This window comes from Armigeres subalbatus, chromosome 3, assembly GCF_024139115.2.
Source record: "Armigeres subalbatus isolate Guangzhou_Male chromosome 3, GZ_Asu_2, whole genome shotgun sequence".
NCBI classification, from domain to species: domain Eukaryota; kingdom Metazoa; phylum Arthropoda; class Insecta; order Diptera; family Culicidae; genus Armigeres; species Armigeres subalbatus.
The window spans coordinates 324,719,201-324,738,393 of record NC_085141.1 but is presented as its reverse complement, the minus strand read 5'-3'; the positions used below and the strand labels follow the sequence as shown (position 1 = coordinate 324,738,393).

General features: G+C 43.3%; 2 protein-coding genes across 6 annotated transcripts in view; one reads left to right on the top strand and one right to left on the bottom strand.

Moving 5' to 3' along the window:
• Positions 1-19,193, top strand: part of LOC134225515 (serine/threonine-protein kinase Wnk-like) — a 145,807-nt gene that overhangs the window by 13,969 nt on the left and 112,645 nt on the right. For 4 of the 5 annotated variants that reach the window (XM_062705680.1, XM_062705681.1, XM_062705682.1 and 1 more), the window contains exon 2: positions 764-1,267. The gene's annotated coding sequence lies outside the window, so the exon portion shown is untranslated. Of the gene's footprint in view, positions 1-634; positions 1,268-19,193 lie in introns of those variants that run through there. The other variant, XM_062705683.1, reaches the window with a different exon arrangement.
• LOC134222702 (dynein axonemal heavy chain 12-like) lies at positions 4,849-7,489 on the bottom strand. The gene is made up of 4 exons (XM_062701865.1): positions 7,476-7,489; positions 6,025-6,205; positions 5,109-5,963; positions 4,849-5,052 (listed from the first exon to the last, which is right to left on the bottom strand). Exons 1-4 carry the CDS (start codon positions 7,487-7,489, stop codon positions 4,849-4,851), a joined length of 1,254 nt encoding a protein of 417 aa, XP_062557849.1.

Sequence of the window (19,193 nt, the reverse complement as noted above, 5' to 3'; positions counted from 1 at the left end):
GTGTAGGATAATGACAGATAATAAGCCACGGGATCTGTCGCCGCCCGTGAAGTGCAGAAAAATCGATGGCGAACAAGAAGAGTGACAGAAGAGTAGTCGTTTGCCACATCTGTAAAGCTTGGACGGTCTGCGGGAAGGAGAAAATCTTCACTAGCTGTCTGTCAGATTGTTGCTGTTGCTATTGTAGAGAAGAGAAAAAAAAACACTGCGAGGTTTATCGATTGGTCGATTGGCCTGCTGACAATACGGAACCCGAAGCGTATAGTGGCGCCATCACAGAGAAGATGAGCTAATAAGAAATTACATTAGTTTTGAAAATAATTTACTACCAAAAGTGAATGCGTTCAATGTATAAATAAAGGGTAAATAACAAATTACATATCAACAAAACGTGAACTACTTTTCATGTTACATTTAAAATGATTTACTTTGCTGTTTTAGGCTAATAATCTGTTTCAATTTCTATTATTGATATAACATTGACAATTAGAAAAAAAAATGTTTTAAATAGACATCTTCATTATTAACAATCTTCACTTTTTTTCCATAATCTGTCAGCTCCACTTCTCTATATTCGCCACTATATTGCTGTCGCGATTTTTGTATGTGTCACTCTTTTCACCATTTTTGGAAGCAAAAGGTGTTGGTTGACGAAACAATTTATTCATCTCTCGCCCTGGAATAAGTAGAAACAATCGCTATCATAATGTCGGATCAATTCTCATGCTTTCTATACGAATGGTCTTCGTTTTCAAATTGCTAGGAAGTGATTTAGTGGCCCCTCGAAAATAATATAGAAAATAATCCAGAAGATGGAAATATCGTCTCTTGCACTAATAAAGAAGATGAGTGATTCCGGTGTCTGGTGGCAGTAACCAGCGAAGAAAAAGAAGCCAATCAGTGTCAGAAGAGTGAATTATTGTTCTACAGGATCCCATCCGGAAACTTTCCGGATTCCATTCCGGGAGGGTTACACTGCTTTGTCCGTCTGGTTGCGTTCCGGCCCACGCACACCAACTTCGACGTACCCTGCTACAGGCTCCGCCGTACGCACATTGTGTGCGGAGTGTGTTTTGGATCATCATCGCCATCATCATCTCCTGTGTGGTGGCGCTGCAGAGGAATAATAAAAAAACTTGTGGTACGTGCACACCGCAGCCAGCCGCATAGCTCGAAGGTTTCTCATCGAGAAATCCCACTCTGATCGGTTTGCTGGATGCCAAACGCCAAGCGGGCCACCGCCGCAGCAGTTTCAACTCCTTCCAAGGTAAGTGCTGCATATTCGTCGACGTCGTCCGTTCGTTTCAGATTTCGATTTTCGCTCAATGTGAAAGAGTCAGCAGACTCAAGGCCCGGCACAGTCACCCCGCGGATGTGAATCAAAGAAGGGGTCACTGGCTTAGACGTTAATTGGTCAACATTCGGGTAAAAGTGCAATCTTATCGAACCAGCGATTAATTTCCCCTGTCATAAGACGAGTTTAAACAATCCCATTGAATTCCACCACTTAATTGTATCCTGACAGATACGTATTTCGACCTCAACAGTAAGGCCGTCATCAGTGTCTCGTACCATAAAGTCGTAGTCGTGTCGTAGTCGTAGTCGAGTCAAGTACGAGACACTGAAGACGGCCTTACTGTTGAGGTCGAAATACGTATCTGTCAGGATACAATTAAGTGGTGGAATTCAATGGGATTGTAAACTCGTCTTATGACGGGTGAAAACATTCCACTAAAAAGCTCAAAATAATTTTCTTATGATTAATTTCCGCAGAATTAAGTATATTTCATGATAAAACGTCACATGGTCACATGTATCTTACCCACCCGAAAATGGTTGCATACTATAAATCGAATTAAAATAAATTAGTTATTCTTCGCTGATAGAGAGAGACTTTCTTCTAGGATTGCCTTCGTAATAGATTGGTTATACATATTAGAAGGCAATTAAGACAGGTATTGCATTTTTCCATTTCTTGGAAAGAATCGATATTATCGGGTGGCCATGTACAAGACTGGTTCGTATGGAGAAAAAGGTGCATTTTTTCGGTATCTACATGATTATGGGATATTACGTCTACATTGCCTTACTGATTCTTATCTGTGGATGACTGTCCAAAAAGGCAGTGTTGTTGTTTTGACTACATACGTGTGACTTAGTGCAATACATTGCACGTAAGGGTATGCGATATTAGAACTTCTGTCTTGAAAAGAAACGAATTACAGAAATCTCGAATGTATTTCTTCAGATTCCATTTGATAATTAAATAAAGATTTTCTATATAGGCCTCACCGCAAGTGCAGACAATGCGCTAAATTTAAAAGTTTTAGAATCCTCGGCGAAATAATCCATTCCGCTGAATATCAAAATGTTGGATAATTCCTACCGCATTTGACATTACCTTTTGGCAGAGGAATCTGACAGATCCATGGTGTGTTTTACCTTCTTAATTAATATTATAAAAAATGCGTTTAACATTACTACACTTACATGCACATTAAAATAAATTCTCAGAAAAGTAGTAGTAGTGGTGACAAAAACGTCGCTTGTGGTGAGAAGTCCGGCCACAAAATGGCTTCTAATTCCGAAACCGTTGACAAAACCCAGTTGGACCTCACGGGAACTCCGTGTGGGATATGTGGTCCATCAACATGCGACGAAAAGATGGTCGGTTGTGATGAATGTTCCGCGTGGTTCCACACACGCTGCGTGGGACTACCGGAAGAAAAACTACCGAAGATGTGGTACTGCCAAAACGAAGCCTGTAGGGAGAAGGCTCAGGAGTACCAGAAGCAGAAGGACGCCAAAAACTCGGTTCGTCCCAGGAAGCAATTGGACGAATCCGACAAATACAGCTCGACTTCCCGCACCGGGACGTCTAGCGTAGATGCGAAAGTGCGAGCGCTGGAACAACGTCAAAAGCGGCAAATGGGAGAGTTGGAGGCGGAAATGGAGCTGAGGAAGAAGGAGAAGGAGATACAGCGCGTTCAAAGGGAAGAAGATGGATATGGAGGAGAAGATGCGTGCTGAAGAAGAAGAGGAGCAAAAGCCCTGGCAAGCTGAGATGCTACGTAAGAAGAAGGAGCAGATAGAGCGAATGGAGGTGAGGGAGAAGTCGTTCGAGATGGAAATGGCGGCCATGGATGAAAGGTTGGCGAACCTTTGGGTAGTCCGGCGTCGAAGGAGTTGAAGCTGAAGGTCGTAGCTAGCGGATCACGGGCGGGTCATTCCGGCAATACTAACAGAAAAGTGTTGGAACTGACAAAGGAAAACGTCAAACGGCTAGAGAAGGACAATGACGACAGCGAAGAGGATGACGAGGACATCGACGAAAGTGAAAGCAGTGAAGAAGAAAATGAGAAAGACGGTGAGTCCGATGAAGAAGAGCGGCTGGACAAACGCGCCACCACCGTGACGAAGGAAAGCGCAAAAGCAGGCGCCTTGCAATCGAGCAGGAGGAAGGTTGACAACGTGAGCCAAGACGGGCTGGGGCAACAGAAGTTCAAACCGACAAAGGCCCCGTTGGCAGCGAGAAAGGGATTGACCTACAAATTTCCTAAATTCTCGGGCAAGCCGGCACAGTGGCCATTGTTTTACGCGGCCTACAAAGCCTCAAACGATGCCTGTGGTTACATGAACCACGAAAACCTGATGAGGTTGCAGGAAACGCGCGAAGGGGATGCGTCCGAGCTAGTGTCGGGACAACTACTTCTGCCGGCATCGATTCCGAGGGTCACCGAGAAGCTTCAACGGCAGAATGGTAGCCCAGAGCAGCTTCTACAAAGTCTGCTGGACAAGGTGGATCGTTTGAATCCTCCGAAACCGGACAATCTCAGGAGTTTTATTCCTTTCGGAAACACGGTGGAACAACTTTGCGGACATCTGGAGGCTGCGGATCTTCGGCAACACCTCGTCAATCCGCTGCTCATTAAGTCGCTGGTCGCCAATCTTCCGGATCGTGAGAAGCGTGAATGGCCACGGCGAAACTACGCTGCGAACGCTGACGGATTTCCTCATAGACATAGTGGTGGAAGCCTACGTAGGCGTCGAGGTTCAGCCGTCACATCAGTTGAGGAGAGTTTTCCCAACCGGAAAGAGCAAGCCGAAAGAGAAAGGTTACGGCGACGACAGCAGTCCGGCGGTTAACTCAAGCGAAGAAAGGAGGCTCAAACCGTGCCAACAATGCCGAGCCACCGATCATCGTTTGCGGCACTGCACAGAGTTTAAGAAGCTGCGGTATGCTGATCAGCTAAAGTTGGTAAATTGAGAGAAGCTGTGCCACGTCTGCCTCAACGAGCACAAAGGGCAGTGCAAATTCAACATTCATTGCAATATTGGCGAATGCAGGGCGCTCCACAATCCACTAATACATTCGGTGGGTAATGTTCTCGGGTTGAGTACGCACATAAAGACAAACTGCGCAGTAGGGTGGCTCAAAAAACACTTTTTCAAATTTTTTGATGGACTAAACTCGTTTGCACCGCCCAAACGTTGACCGATTTGGCTGAAAATTTGCCCAGAGCGCCAGGGCATCAAATAGAACCGAATAAGAGGGCGGGCTATCGAAAAAATTGAAAAAAGTTTTTCCCATACTAATTTGAGCCACCCTACTGCACAGTCATGTTCCGGATTGTTCCAGTCCAGCTACACTGCGGAGAAAAGTCCCCTGTTTTATCAAATCATTTACAACATCCTTTGCAGGCACATCGATAACGATCAACGCCTTGATCGTGATACGGTCCTCAACTGCTCAAATAACTGGACAATCGCGTCCGACTTTTGCCCAAGGCTTGCGTGGATGTTCGCCGCCCAGTATATCTGAGAAACACAAAGCACTATCATGCCGGGCTAATCCAGTACCCAGGAGTGTCGTGGTTTATCCTTGTACGCCACGTAGCTCTCTCGCATTTCGTGGAATACTGCCCGCAACATCTCTTCCTCCACTCGAAGCAACCATTTCTCCACACTTCTGCGAGCTTCCGAAGTGGACACTTTCTCCACAAACTGAACCTGCTCCTTTTCAATGCTGAACATCGACCGAATGTCTAACGCCTGATCGAACTCCAATATTTTCCCCCCTCGAAACATTTGCTCAAGTGAGGCTGTACCCTGAGTGGATCTTTTGTTTCCCATAGAATCTCCAGCATTTCATCGTTCGATAGGAAGAAAAATCTTGGGAAATACAACCGCTTTTTCTCCAGGTATTCGTTAACGCCATTGGTGATCTCTTCCATGAGTTCTTTGGTTTCTTCAAGAGCTTCCAGAACACCTTTGGCCGCCGCCACATTCATCACCGAACGGTTTGCCTCGACAATCTTCATGTACATCCGGTAGGTTTTGTCCACCTGTTGAAACATTCTGCTCTCGTTCGGCATTTGGGCTACAATATCCGCCGATGAGAATATTGGAAGCAAATACAGCCACGTGCTCTGCACCTTTCCCCACTGTTCAATGGTTTTGTTCACGCGAGTGAGAGTTTTGTACCATTCCTTAACTTCCTTCTCGCACGGTTTTACGAAAGCCGACCCGCGCATTGCCAATGTCTTGATAATGTGGTCGTCCAACACCGCCTGTATCTCATCCAGTCCGGACAAAATATTCAAACCGGTCTCTTTGAAGGGATTCAACTTGAACTCGATGGTCTCCCACTCTCTGATCATCGACGCCAGGTTTTTCTGCAACTGGAGCTCCTTGTTCGCGCCGATGCTGATGATTTCAAACTTATCCAAATCTTTGTCCAACTGATGGTTGATAATTTTGCGCAGAGTAGTTCCGGCATCCGGCGTTAGGTCGAATCCGGCTATCTCCGACATCTCGTCCCAATGGCGATCCTTCAGCGCCGGATTACACATGATTTTGACGATGTAAACACCCAGGTGAAAATCCTTGATGGATTGTGCCATCCGTGCACACAGCTTTAGCGGGCACGGATGCTTCTCCGGATCCGGATCTTCCGTTTGGCCCTAAGAGCAAATGCACGTGGTAAATTGAAGGCTTCCCTAAGGATAACGTAATAACAAGTACCTTGAATTTGCAAAGTGTATTCTCGAGCATGTCCGCCTTAATGCGATTCCGGTAATACTTCTGGGTCTTTTGGAACTCCTTCAGGAATTCCTCAGTTTTGGATTCCACAAAGTGCGGTTCTAGATATTCGAACGGGCCATCCATCCAGACATTGTAGTAGCGCAGCCAACGCATGCATAACCTGAAAAAAAATTGTATCCAATCAATGTTACTTAGTACTCTATTAGTTTTTCTATGTCCGCCATCGCATTGGGGCCTGGTCATATTTGGCGTTTTAACAGTCTGTTTAACAGCCCGTATGAACAGAGCAGTTCAATATGATTCATTTGTATGAGATTTGTGCAAATAATGTAACAAAAACTTTCTTAAGGCCTCCAATACATCTGGCAGATTGTGGTGAAGTTGCTCTGAATAAATTAAAATTTTATGTGCCTGAAGCATGAACCTATAGTGATCCAACAAGTCCTTAACCATTCAAATAAGTCCAACTCAGATGTTCTAGGTTGTCCAAATTGTCCGGGAGTTGAACTCAATTGGTCTACCAGGTCAACTACGCCTGATATCAAACTAACTGCAACCCAGCGCGTCCTTATAAGCCCTCAGAGGTCATGCGAATGCTTCACCAAGTCCAACTCAGATGTTTTAGCTTCTCCAAATTATCCGTGGGTTGACTTCAATTGGTCAAAACGATATGGTTATTGAAGAGATTATCTCCAGAATGTATTGGATTTAAAATGACTACCCTACTACCTGCTCGCTTGACTTTCAAGGGTTTGTAAAGGTCATATAAATACAGTCAAACCTCCATGAGCCTATATTGAAGGGACTCATGCAAATATCGAGATGTGGAATAGAAAATCTTTAGGAAACCGTTTGAAGGGACCATCACAGTACCCCGGACAGTATTTTTTTTAATGTGCCATAATTTTCTTCCATGAGTCGATATCAAGTCGTAGAACATCGGCCCATGGAGTTTTGACTGTAATACCAACCATTCCGGCTCAATGAGAAGGAAGCCACGAGCAACGCAGAGGCAAGTGAACTATTTGCGGAGCACTTCGCGTCAGTTTTCGAAGACGATAAAGCAAGCGAAAGTTTAACAACAGTTGAAGTGAAAGATGATATGGTCATCGCAGCGTCAAGGAAACTAAAGAGTTCTGTATCCCCTGGGCCTGATGGCATACCCGCTGTTCTATTTTGCAAATGTTCTGCAGCCTTAGCCAAACCTCTTGCGGCAAATTTTCAACCAATCCTTTCATCAAGGAAAATTTTCCGCCATTTGGAAGCATTTCTATATGTTCTCGGTGTTCAAAGCTGGAGACCGCCGGGATGTAAAGAATTACCGAGGCATCACAAGCTTATCTATGGGATCAAAACTGTTCGGTAAATCGAGAAATTACATTTCGACAGATCAGCATGGTTTTATTCCTGGAAGGTCTGTTGTGACAAACCTGCTGGACTTCATTATTACTTGCATTAAAGCGATGGAACAGAATAAACAAGTCGGCGTCATCTACACTGACTTTAAAGCTGCCTTCGACAAGATTGGCCATAATATTTTGCTGTTTAAATTTTCTAAACTAGGTACATCAGCAGAGCTCAAGTCGTGGCTGCATTCGTATCTGAACAATAGGATGCTACGTGTGAAACTAGACAACTGTATTTGAAACCCTTTCGTCAACAAATCAGTCGTGCCTCAGGGAAATAATTCGGGCCCATTGCTATTCACGCTGTTCTTCAATGATATTGTGCAACGATATGGAGCTAAATGCAAACTCGTATATACTGATGACTTCAAACTCACGGTGTTGGCGTTCCTGGATGAAGGTGCTTCGGTCACGTTGATGGAGAAAAGGCTCGCTGATTGCTTGGGCGCAGTCGGAGTACGAGAGCGGCTGACCATCAAATAGACGGGAAATGTCTCGCGTGTGGAAGTGTCCCGGAGAATGAGTTTGTGGGCGTCGGGTACAAGTCCAGCGCCCGGCGACAAGTTGTTGCTGCATACGGTCCATACAGTTGGAAAGCTGATGTTGCCGCATCAAAAGCTGGACCATGAGGAACTAGCTGCGCAGTACGGCCACATGAGAGGATTGCCGATCGAGTCCGAACGTCGTTCAAAACCCGAAGAAGCCCGAAAAGATCCGTCTGGTGTGGGATGCCGCAGTGACGGTGCAAGGGGTCTCTCTAAACTCTCAGTTGCTAACAGGATCGGATATGCTCGTACCGCTGATCAAGGTCCTCCTCGGTTTCCGCGATGAACGGCGGATTGCGTTTGGTGGAGATTTGAAGGAGATGTTCCACCAGCTGAAGATACGTGCAGAGGACAAGCAGAAGCAGCGGTTCATCTTCCGGAAAACGCCGGAGGATCCACCAAGCATTTACGTCATGGACGTGACGACATTCGGATCAACAAGTTCTCCCTGTTCGACCCAATTTGTGAACAATCGGAATGCCGGAACCCCAAAGCGTCGCGTCGCCAGCCATCATTCACAAACACTACGTAGATGACTACTTCGACAGTGGTGACACCGCAAAAGAGGCGATTTCCCTAGCACAAGAGGTTAGATTAGTCCACCGAAAAGCAGGTTTTGAGATCCGGAATTGGGAATTGGGTCTGGGAGAGGAAAAACGGCAGCGCCGGTGCATTTCGGCTGCGATAAACAGACGTTGAAGGAAAGAGTTCCGGGAGTGATCTGGGACCCGAGTATGGACGAACTCTAGTTTTCAACAAAGCACCGTGAAGAGATGATGCCGTATCTGTATGTGGGAAAAACGTCCTACGAAACGACTCATCGCGAACTGCGTGATGGGATTATTCGATCCGTTCGGACTGTTGTCGCCGTTCACCATCCACGGCAAAATCATCATCCAGCATCTCTGGCGCTCCAAATGTGACTGGGACGGGGAAATCGACTCCGATTCCTGGGATCTGTGGAAGCGGTGGACAAAACTGTTGCCGCCCGATGCTATCTCGGTGGTGCGATGTCCGCCGAAGTTGATTCTCTGTAGGTGCATATCTTCATCGATGCCAGCGAACACGGATACGGCGGCATAGCATATCTGCGAGTGGCCACCCAAGCGGAAGTCCACTGCAGTCTGGTGATGTCCCGAGCAAAGGTGGCACCGATAAAACGTCAGTCCATTCCCCGTCTGGAGCTGTATTAGGAGCCCGGATGAGTCAAACCGTGCTGTGCAATCACTCCTACAATATTAATCGAACAGTCTTCTGGACCGATTCCAGCACCGTGTGCAGCTGGCTCAATTCCGACCAACACCGATACAAACAATTCGTTGCTTTCAGAGTCGGAGAAATCCAAGAGCTGACGAAGGTGGCAGATTGGCGATGGATTTCAACGCAGCTCAACATCGCAGACCAGGGGTGACATTGCGCATCTCGAATCGAATCACTCGATTCGTAAGTTTTTGGATTCGTTTCGAAAAAATTGCGGCATTATGTATTTCGTTCGACTTCATTCAGTTGCAGTACAAGATTTCGAATGGTGCTGTACTAGTTCAATCGAGTATGTTCTGTCAAACGAAATGTAAACAGAGAGAATAAGAGATAGCTGTCTCCGTGTTTAGTATGCCACCCGCTGGAGAGACAACCTTCAGCGCATGGCGAATGTGAGTAAACAGAGAGAAAAAGAGTAATTTCATCTGCGTGTAGCATGTTGCCTGTTGGTAAGGCATCCTTCAGGGCATGAATTGGCAGTTAATTTATAAACAAGCTAATTGTGCTCAATGACTTTAAAAAGCAATATTATTTATTGAGCAGTTGCAACCGATTAAAACATGCCGATACGACATGTTTTGTAAATTGAGATACTGTTATGACACAAATTATAAGTTTTATGTTTATTCGACTGTATGCCACAGATCCACTTTTGAGCTAAATAATTTAAAGCTAAAGAAGGATTCGATAATAAATTACTTTGATGTTTCCATGTATTTTAGTTAAATGCACTAGAATCATCTCATGCGCGTTTTTTTATTTAACTCATCTATTTTTACGTAGATTTTGGAATACAGTAATATCCCGATTTTATCACCCCCCTGGTGAATTTTGGGGTGATAAAACAGGGTACACACTTAATTTTTTTCGCCGAGGCCGGCAAAATAAATTGCCGAGAATCCAACAGCTGAGATCTCGGTAGAAATCTCGGTGAAAGTTCAAATTGCCGATTGGTCGTAAATCATGTATAAACAGCCAGCTGTCAAAAATTGCCGTACTGTTCGGTAATACATTGCCGAATCGATCGGCAATGTACTTTGCCGAAATTCAGCAAATATTTTTTTTATGTTTCAAAATACGAAATCAAATCAAAATATGAAATTGAAACTTTATTTTAGATTTTCGTTTATTGCTTAGGCTGTGAACCATTCCACCGATTCGTTTAACTTTTAGTTAAAATTTGACAGTTCGATGGTTATTTCGCCGTGGTTAAAAATAACCCTGCTCCGGAGCATGGTTAGATCTGACAGTTCGATAGTTAAACTTTGTTCGCGAGAAAATTGGCGCCAAATCCATTTCGTTCCGAATAACTATCAATCTGTCAAAACTCAAATGGGTCGGCTTCGGAGTAAAATTTTAACCACGATGGGAAAATAACCATCGGAGTGTCAAATTTTAACTAAAAGTTAAACGAATCGGTGGAATGGTTCACAGCCTTAATAAGGTTAAACAAACACGTGTACCAATATGACTCTTCATCAAAAAATATACGTCAGCACCAACACACCACGGAATCGTTCCCACGAACATGCGACCGTGCATTGCTTCGCGAAAATTGTTGCTCCTGGTTTGTCGCACCTACTCCGCGGTTCCGTATGTTCCTGGATGGTATCCCAGCATGTCGAGTTTGGTTCCTCAGCGCAGAAGACATCTTTGTGGTGTGAACTCCAGCTGGAGCGAATCCACTAAAATTGAATAAAACTAGTATGCTTAAAATGATTTGAAATTTAACAGGAAATGGAGGTTCGATTGAATACTTACCAGAATATTTTTCAACGACGATTTTTTTCTTCCCCTTCACGTGTGAGCGATTTAGAAATACAGCGCGAAAAAAAAGTTTTCTTTTTGACAGATGTGTTACCGAAATTCGGTTCATTTCTGAATTGCCGAAAGCTGTGGCAAAGTTGACTGCCGAATTTCAGTAACACAAAGAAAAGTCTTATTTGTTAACGAGATGTCAGTTAAAATAAGCTTTTACGGTCATGTTCGTCAATTTGTTTTACCGAGCAAAAAATTGTCGATTAAGTGTGTATGTGACAAAATTGGAAAAAAAATATTTCCATTTGTTTTAATTCATTCCACAAATATGAATCATTTTATGCCTTGGAAACTCCAAATGCATGAACGGTACCCATTTTTTCTTGTCGAAACAGAATATGTCCCAGGTACTCAGAACAGTGGCGTAGCCACGGGGGTGGTTTTGGGTATAAAACCCCCCCCAAAGACAAAATTTTTGGAAGAAATTTTTTTTTTTCAAAAAAAAAAATGTTCTGAAAACCCCCCCCCAGACCAATTTTCTGGCTACGCCACTGACTCAGAAGTCGTTCGTAATAAACTACAGGCGGTGAAAGTTATTTTATGAAAATCAATGTTGTTTGTGGTATTATTTACGAAAATAAAAAGAATGACAAAATTTTTTGGGGTGACAAAATCGGGTCGAAAACGTGACAAAATCGGGACGTGATAAAATCGGGTCGAAAACGTGATAAAATCGGGGGTAGACAAAATCGGAGGTAGACAAAATCGGGGAGTGACAAAATCGGGTCAACACTGTATACACGTTTTTACGCAGATTTTCTTCATAGATTTTTTACGCAATTTATCGAAATCGTCAAAAAATACGTGAAAACTACAAAAAAAAAACTATTTTAGTTGAAGTCGTTTTTACGCAAATTCCGGGATAATTAGAGATTGCATATTGTCTGGAAACTATAAAAGTAGGTATACTATTTATTTTCCTCAAGAGACAATTATAAAACATTTATTCTCTTCCCGTAGAGAGATAATAACAAATATAATTAAAAACTTTCAGCAAGAAATAACTCTCGAACAACATTCGAAAGCTATAAAGGTGACGAGTGTTTTTCATTCGACTTGAGTCGTTTTTCAGTATGCTATCGAGTTTCCATAATGCCAAAACATCTCGTTATTCTTGTACCTCCTCGAGCATACTCGAACGATGAGTCGTTTTCGAGATCGAATCGAACCCCGTAATGCCAAACATGTTCGACTCGATAGAATTACGTTCGAATCGAGATGCACAATTAGGTTCTGCAGCGTCTGTACGTAACCTCAATCTGGTGACAGATTAGTAGTACTTCTTGTTGGACTCAGGGGCAGCCAACCAATCACGAACTCGACCCTTGTCGGAGTCAGTGGAAAGTACTACTGAACTGTCAAAAAAGTTCATTTGACGAGGACCGAATTCATTCGTGACGTCATGCTGCAGAACCTAATGCCACCCCAGGGCTCTACATTACGGGTGGAAAGATGTGTGGTAATCCGAGCTCGGTGAATTTTGTACTCACCCAGTGAACTTTTCGGTTTTCTTATGGCAAAATGTTCACGATTCGGTTTCCTTATGGCAACTAACCAAAACAAAGAAAAACTTTCCGTCGAAATTGAAGTATTGCACAAGATTTTTCTCATGCAGTACTAAGATTCCGTCGTATTTATGCTGACAACACATCCCTTCATTGAAAGTTTTCAACATTTTGCTCAAATTGGTTACTTCAAAAAAGTAAACAACAGCTGATTCGGTTTCTTTATGGCAAATTTTCGATGAATTTTTTGCGTTGCAACGGCAAAACACTCACCAACACTCGCAAAACTCGGCCGTTTTGGCCACCCGATATATACCACCCTGATCGCAGACGTCGTGACAAAGTGGGGGAAAACAGGTCCGCCGTTGCAAAGCGAAGGTGAGTGGTTCAACGGACCGTCCTTCCTGTATCGGCCGCAAGAAGAGTGGCCAGCGCATGAGCCGGAGACCAAAGAGACGGAGGTCGAAGCGAGAGGGCTGTACTGTTCCACGAGGTGACTGCCGACGGAAGATGAGAGTAAAGCCGATATTGAGCATACGAGCTACGGCGAAGCAGCGGCAGCTGATTAAAACGACTGTAGTAAACTACGCGTCGGTGAAGGCTCCACTCGAGCAAGAAGAACTCCAGCAAGCGGAATCGGTTCTCTGGCGTCAGACGCAATGGGATAGTTCCCCGGACGAGATGAGTGCGCTCGCGAACAACCTGAAGCGCCAGCTGGGACAACGAATGGAAAGGTTGATAAAGGGTAGCCCGGTGTACAAAAGCTCGTCGGTATTAGACGACGGCGGCGTTCTGCTAATGGACGGTAGGCTTGCGAACTCCGAGGAGAGTTACTTCGACAAGAAGCACCCGATCATTTTGTCACGATTCCATCACACAATCTTATCCAGCATTACCTCGACCAATTCGGACACGCCAATTCGGAGACCGTCTTTATCGAGATGAGGCAGCGGTTCCAGATGCCGAAAATGCGTCCGGCAATGCAACATGTAGTGAGTAAATGTGTCTGGTGTAAAGGTAAAAAGTGTCGGCCACATTCCGGGGCCCTCCTTAGCTGTGCGGTAAGACGCGCGGCTACAAAGCAAGACCATGCTGAGGGTGGCTGGGTTCGATTCCCGGTGCCGGTCTAGACAATTTTCGGATTGGGAATTGTCTCGACTTCCCTGGGCATAAAAGTATCATCGTGCTAGCCTCATGATATACGAATGCAAAAATGGTAACCTGGTTTAGAAACCTCGCAGTTAATAACTGTGGAAGAGCTTAATGAACACTAAGCTGCGAGGCGGCTCTGTCCCGGTGTGGGGATGTAATGCAAATAAGAAGAAGAAGAAGGGCTCCACTTCATGTCACGCCTCGCTGTCGGCCATTCAACTCTGTCGGCGTTGATAATTTGGGTCCGGTGGAAGTAACAGTTGGACGACGTAAAGAGAAACGTTGGGTCGTTGGGTGGCGGTTTTCACTTGCTTGCCGTGCGTGCGGATTAGACTGGCCCAGGAAACAAAAAGTTGTCGAATTCCACGGGGCACCCCCCAGAATTGTGTCTTTGGGTGAGAAAATCAATCTCTAAAAATTTCAGCTCAATCGCTTGTTGCATAAGCTGGCGCATTTGATTTGAAGTTTGTATGGGGATTTCAGCCAAAATGTATAGGAAAATACACCTCCTCCCTCCTCCACCAAATTCTGAGGTCAATCGAGCAATCAGAACCAATTTCCAGATCGAATGAGTGACGGAGGTGTATTTTCCTATACATTTTGGCTGAAATCCCCATACAAACTTCAAATCAAATGCGCCAGCTTATGCAACAAGCGATTGAGCTGAAATTTTCAGAGATTGATTTTCTCACCCAAAGACACAATTCTGGGGGTGCCCCGTGGAATTCGACAACATTTTTTTCTCCCCATAGTAATCTGGGCCAGTCTAGTGCGGATCAATAAATTAAGTGAAAAACTAGTAATTTAAGCAAAAATTCTTTTTACGTCATACTCTGTCTACGTCCACCCAATAAGTGACATAAAAAGAGGGTTGAATATAACGGCATTTACTGCTCCAAATACCCACAATTTTCGACATCGCATCCCCTTGGTTCCGTACATCAGTCGGTAGCCTTTTCGAATTCACAGATGTAAACAAAAAAGGTCCCTCCTCCTGGCTGTCCTCGTGATGGGTATCGTTTCCATATCACATGGTCAGCAGCACCGAGAGTGACGGTCGGTTCGTCGTCGTCGTCCATGCTGACATACGGCGATGCGAACGACGACACTTCGATCCAATCCGAGGTGGCACAGGCGCTATCGAATTACCAACAACAAAAGATAACACACACCGCTCGTTGGTGTCTTGATCGTGCCATACGTTTTCCAGCGAGCACGAATTACTGTTTTGCGAAAAACGATACAATAGAAATAATTCAATCTCGGTCGGTTCGGGGTCCGTCGCCGATTGCCATATAGCGCTCCGATATGCATATCGGGCCAATTTACAGTTGCTGGGCGTTGGACTGCTGGGTCGAGCATACAGCTGACTTGACATGTGATTTGTGCTGTTATGATTGCTGCAGGCAGACGAAGTCCCAGCTGAAAAAGGTGACGCGCACAAAAGTGACAGAAAGTCACGCGCTCGACGGACCAGCCATCACCGGACAATCTAACATAATAATGGTGGTGGTGGACAAAGTAAACAATAATGCGCCGTGGCCGCTAAATTTAGTTTAGTGGAAAATTGGTTTCGCGAATTTGCGAAACGATAACGGTTGATTGGTGTCGCTACTCCGTGCGACAGGAGCCGACTTGCTTGATAGATGAATGTGGCGTAGCAGTCGATTTTGCTGGAGGAGCTGAATGTTTTGAGACTACCCAGTATGAGTTGAAAATGTTCTTTCCAGATAGTTAGATTAGATGGGCGGAAAATTCATAAAAATAATATTAATTACAGTATATTGCAATTGGAAATCTATCCAATTCTAACAATCTGTTGTGAAGAAATGCCTGAATTGGATTTATACATTGCAGTGTTTGACTGGAAAAAAATAAGGACGCCAGTTCTACGATCGTCCTCGGGGGGGATACGTGCCCCAGAGAGCAAACTTCTATCGTTAAGAAAAAAGAAAACACGAAACGAAGTCTTCGATAAATATGCTCTCTGTCGACTTATTTTTGACCGGGAGCTTAAATTATCTTAAGATACGTTCGGTTCCAATTATCCAACTGGACACCAGTTCATATTACTTGTTCAATGTTCATGGTAAGTCCCGCAATGGCACAGTTGATCGGTACTGACCACGAACGAAGAACAAAGCCAACAACCGCGCACCAGTGCAGTAGTGGAACCAACAACGACTCCTTGATCGCTGTCGTTGTTCCACATTGCGGTGTAAATTTTGTTCGCAAAACTCAAACCAACGGCAGCACAGCTACCGAAGAGAAAGATAATGAACCCATCGCCGGAATAATTGAACCAGTTCCAGATCGAGGGATAGAGAGTATTGCCGGGCGTTGGAGGTCGGTCGATCGGTCGCTGGTGCGACGCGGGGTTGCCAATGTCTATTTTTGGCACTCGCCGTGCACCATAACGGCCGCAAAAAAAATCCATCGAACAAAAACGGCCGCGCCGCATGCAGAGTCCAGGCAGGCAAATCACGCAAAAATGTGATGACTAAGACACAAATCGGTTGCGTTTTCTCATGATCGGTGGGTTCATTGGCGCTGGTTTGGCAAGGACGGGGCGGCATCCTACGAGGAGAACGTGCGGGGACCGTGGGCTGCGTAATGAACAAGTTTGCCGTTTATTTTTCCGTTTTCTTGTTGTTTATGTGGCTGTTTGATTTTTTTTTGCAAGATGCGTGTAATTTTCGCCGGTTACGTATCCAAGCTGGGACGTGAATCGAACAAAAGTTTCCGTCGCGACTTGCATGATTCCGTACACGTCTGCAGAATCAAAATTATTGCTACAGTATGGCTCGTTGCATTGGTGTGGGCACAGACAAGTGAACCTAATACTTTGGACATTTTTTTAGCAGATTCGTTCTTGAAAAAATACTTGCGCCATCCATCTGATGTTTTCTCTATGTTTGGCCGAGCCGCTAGTAGTCACATAATAAACGAACATTTAATTTGACATTCGAATAGGTGAACGATAGAACAGTCGGAAGTGTAATGTCTGTTTGTAATATGACCATCATTAAATATACTGGTATGGCGGTGGTAAATTTTTTAGATCAGTCTGATATATCTGTGAAACAATGGTCGAAATATTTGCGCAGCTCAATAAAAGTAAGTTATAGCAAGGCAACGTTGATTTCACTTCCTGTGCGGGTGCATAGAAAAACACGTTTGCCGAATTAAATAAATAACTGTTTTAATTCTTCATCTCATAGTGTTGTTAGACCCTATATACATTGACTGAAACACACATGAATGAAACACAAGTGGATTTGTGTTTTATTTTTGTAATTTATTTCAGCCAGTGAGCTAGCATGCTAGCAAAAAGAAATTTTATGATTTTTTTTTCATTCCTGTGGAATCTCCCCTAGGAATGTGTGTGGGAAATCCCTCCGGAAACTGCTGAGGAAATTCGTCCGGAAGTTTATGAAGAAATTGCTCAGAAAATTTCTGTTTGAAATCCAAATCCTGTGCAAATGCTTAGCTTTGATTGACTTGTACATATGGTTGCTACTCCGTGATTTTACCAGAATCGGTAAAATTGAACAATGAATCAACCGAACGGCTGACTGGGATTATCCAATCATGCTCACTGAGCAAGGTTCAGTACCTCAGTAAATAAGATCAATAACGGCTTCGGCAACGTCCTTACAGTAATGAAGTTAGGAAGGAACATTACTGCCGTAATCTGGAAGGTTGACGTATGCGCCAAATTACAACCAACACGTTTTCCATTTTTCTGTCAAAGAGCTCGATGAGTACTATTCAGTAACACCATTTTTGGAAAATGGCCTATACGTCACTTCGCCAGATTATGGCAGATTAGAAGGTAATGTTTACTCTTTAGAGCCGTGTTTATCTCTGCGCCTCCACAAAAATCACAGGAAGTAACATTTGTTAATGGGTAAATATCGTTGGGTTTAGATTCACATTGACAAGTAATGTGATCGTCAGAGCGTTAATATAAATAAACACTAATATATACGATTAAGATCTGAGCGAAAGGTTTCTGTTATAAAAGCACGTGGTAGCTCTCTTTCAGAGAGAAAATCGAAATCTGGGCCGCCAGAATGAAGCTGTCAGTTTCGCCATTTTTTTCATCTGTTCAGTTTACAATTGCTTGAGAATTTGCAGTAAACGGATAACAAAAGAGGCTGCAACAATAGGGAAGAAACCCATCAGTCGTGCAGAAGATCAGCGAGAGAAAAACAGCAGTGTCGATCAACCACGGAATGGATAGATCAAAATAAATAAACACCAGCTGGTTGAGGAATATGAAAACATGTACGTTTTCTGGAACAACATTGGAAAATATTATAAAAGATTAATTGTACGAAGGTTCCAAATATGCAGGATTCGAGTGATAATCGTGGTGCTAATGAAGAAAGGATGTGAAATACAAAAGACAAATACTCAGATTCTGTTCTTACACTATTTTTTTTCGCTCGTATTTTTAATCCTGTGACTTCAATTTACCACCCAAATCTTTGCTACATGTTTCAAAAAATCCTGAATAAATCAAAGAAAATTCACATGATAATTAATATGCGTCAAACATTTAGGAAAATTGAAATAATGTAAATCGTGTAAAATATAATCCAGTGTAATACAGATAAGATAAACAATAAAAATAAGAAAAAACAAAACGAAAAATACAAATAAAAGGTACGAGAAAGGCAAAAAGACAAATATTAAAAATTAGACAAATAATAAAAATTAAACAAATAATGCAAATAAGACGAATAAAACAAATAATACAAATAAGTCAAACAAAACAAACATCATAAATAAAACAAATAAGACAAACAAAACAAATAAGATAATTAAGACAAACAAGACAAATAATACAAATAAGACAAAATAAACAAATAAGACGAATAAAACAAATAATACAAATAAAGGCTCCGTCAGACATCACTCGTGTGAGCGAATAATTTCTGAGAGCACTCGCAATTGCAGTCGCGTAGCAGCTTTTCACTTTTAGCAAATGTCAGATTTACTCTCATGCAAATATAAACAAAAATAAGAAACTTGTTTTTCGGCCAAAAAATCTAATTACATTTCTATTTTTGACACGAAAATGTTTTCACTTTTGCTACTGCTGCACTAGCAAGCGCAATTTTGATTCTGCAAGTTGCAAATTTTTGACGCTTAGCAATCATACAATGCAAGCGAGCGTTTGCTTGCGAGTTGTCATTTGTCTGCATGCAATTACTTTCAGTGTAGCCAGACATGCAAATTTTTGACAGATGTCACTTTCTGCGAGTAAAATGCTCAGTGGCGTTTCCCTAACCTCAATCTACCTGTGCACTGAGTTTAAATTCAAGGAATTGGTGTGTGGAAATGCCTAGAATAACTAGATTTGATTAGTATAAACGACACTGATAATTTCCTTTTCCATTTGGGCTGTCGAAATATCAAAATTTTCACTTTTTGGGTCAGTGCACAGGTAAAAA

Excerpts from the sequence above, each read along its gene's own strand:
- LOC134222702 (XM_062701865.1), bottom strand. Across the intron at positions 5,964-6,024 it reads ATACACTTTGCAAATTCAAG|GGCCAAACGGAAGATCCGGA; the intron begins GTACTTGTTATT and ends ATTTGCTCTTAG. Across the intron at positions 5,053-5,108 it reads AAACAAAAGATCCACTCAGG|GCGTTAGACATTCGGTCGAT; the intron begins GTACAGCCTCAC and ends GAGTTCGATCAG.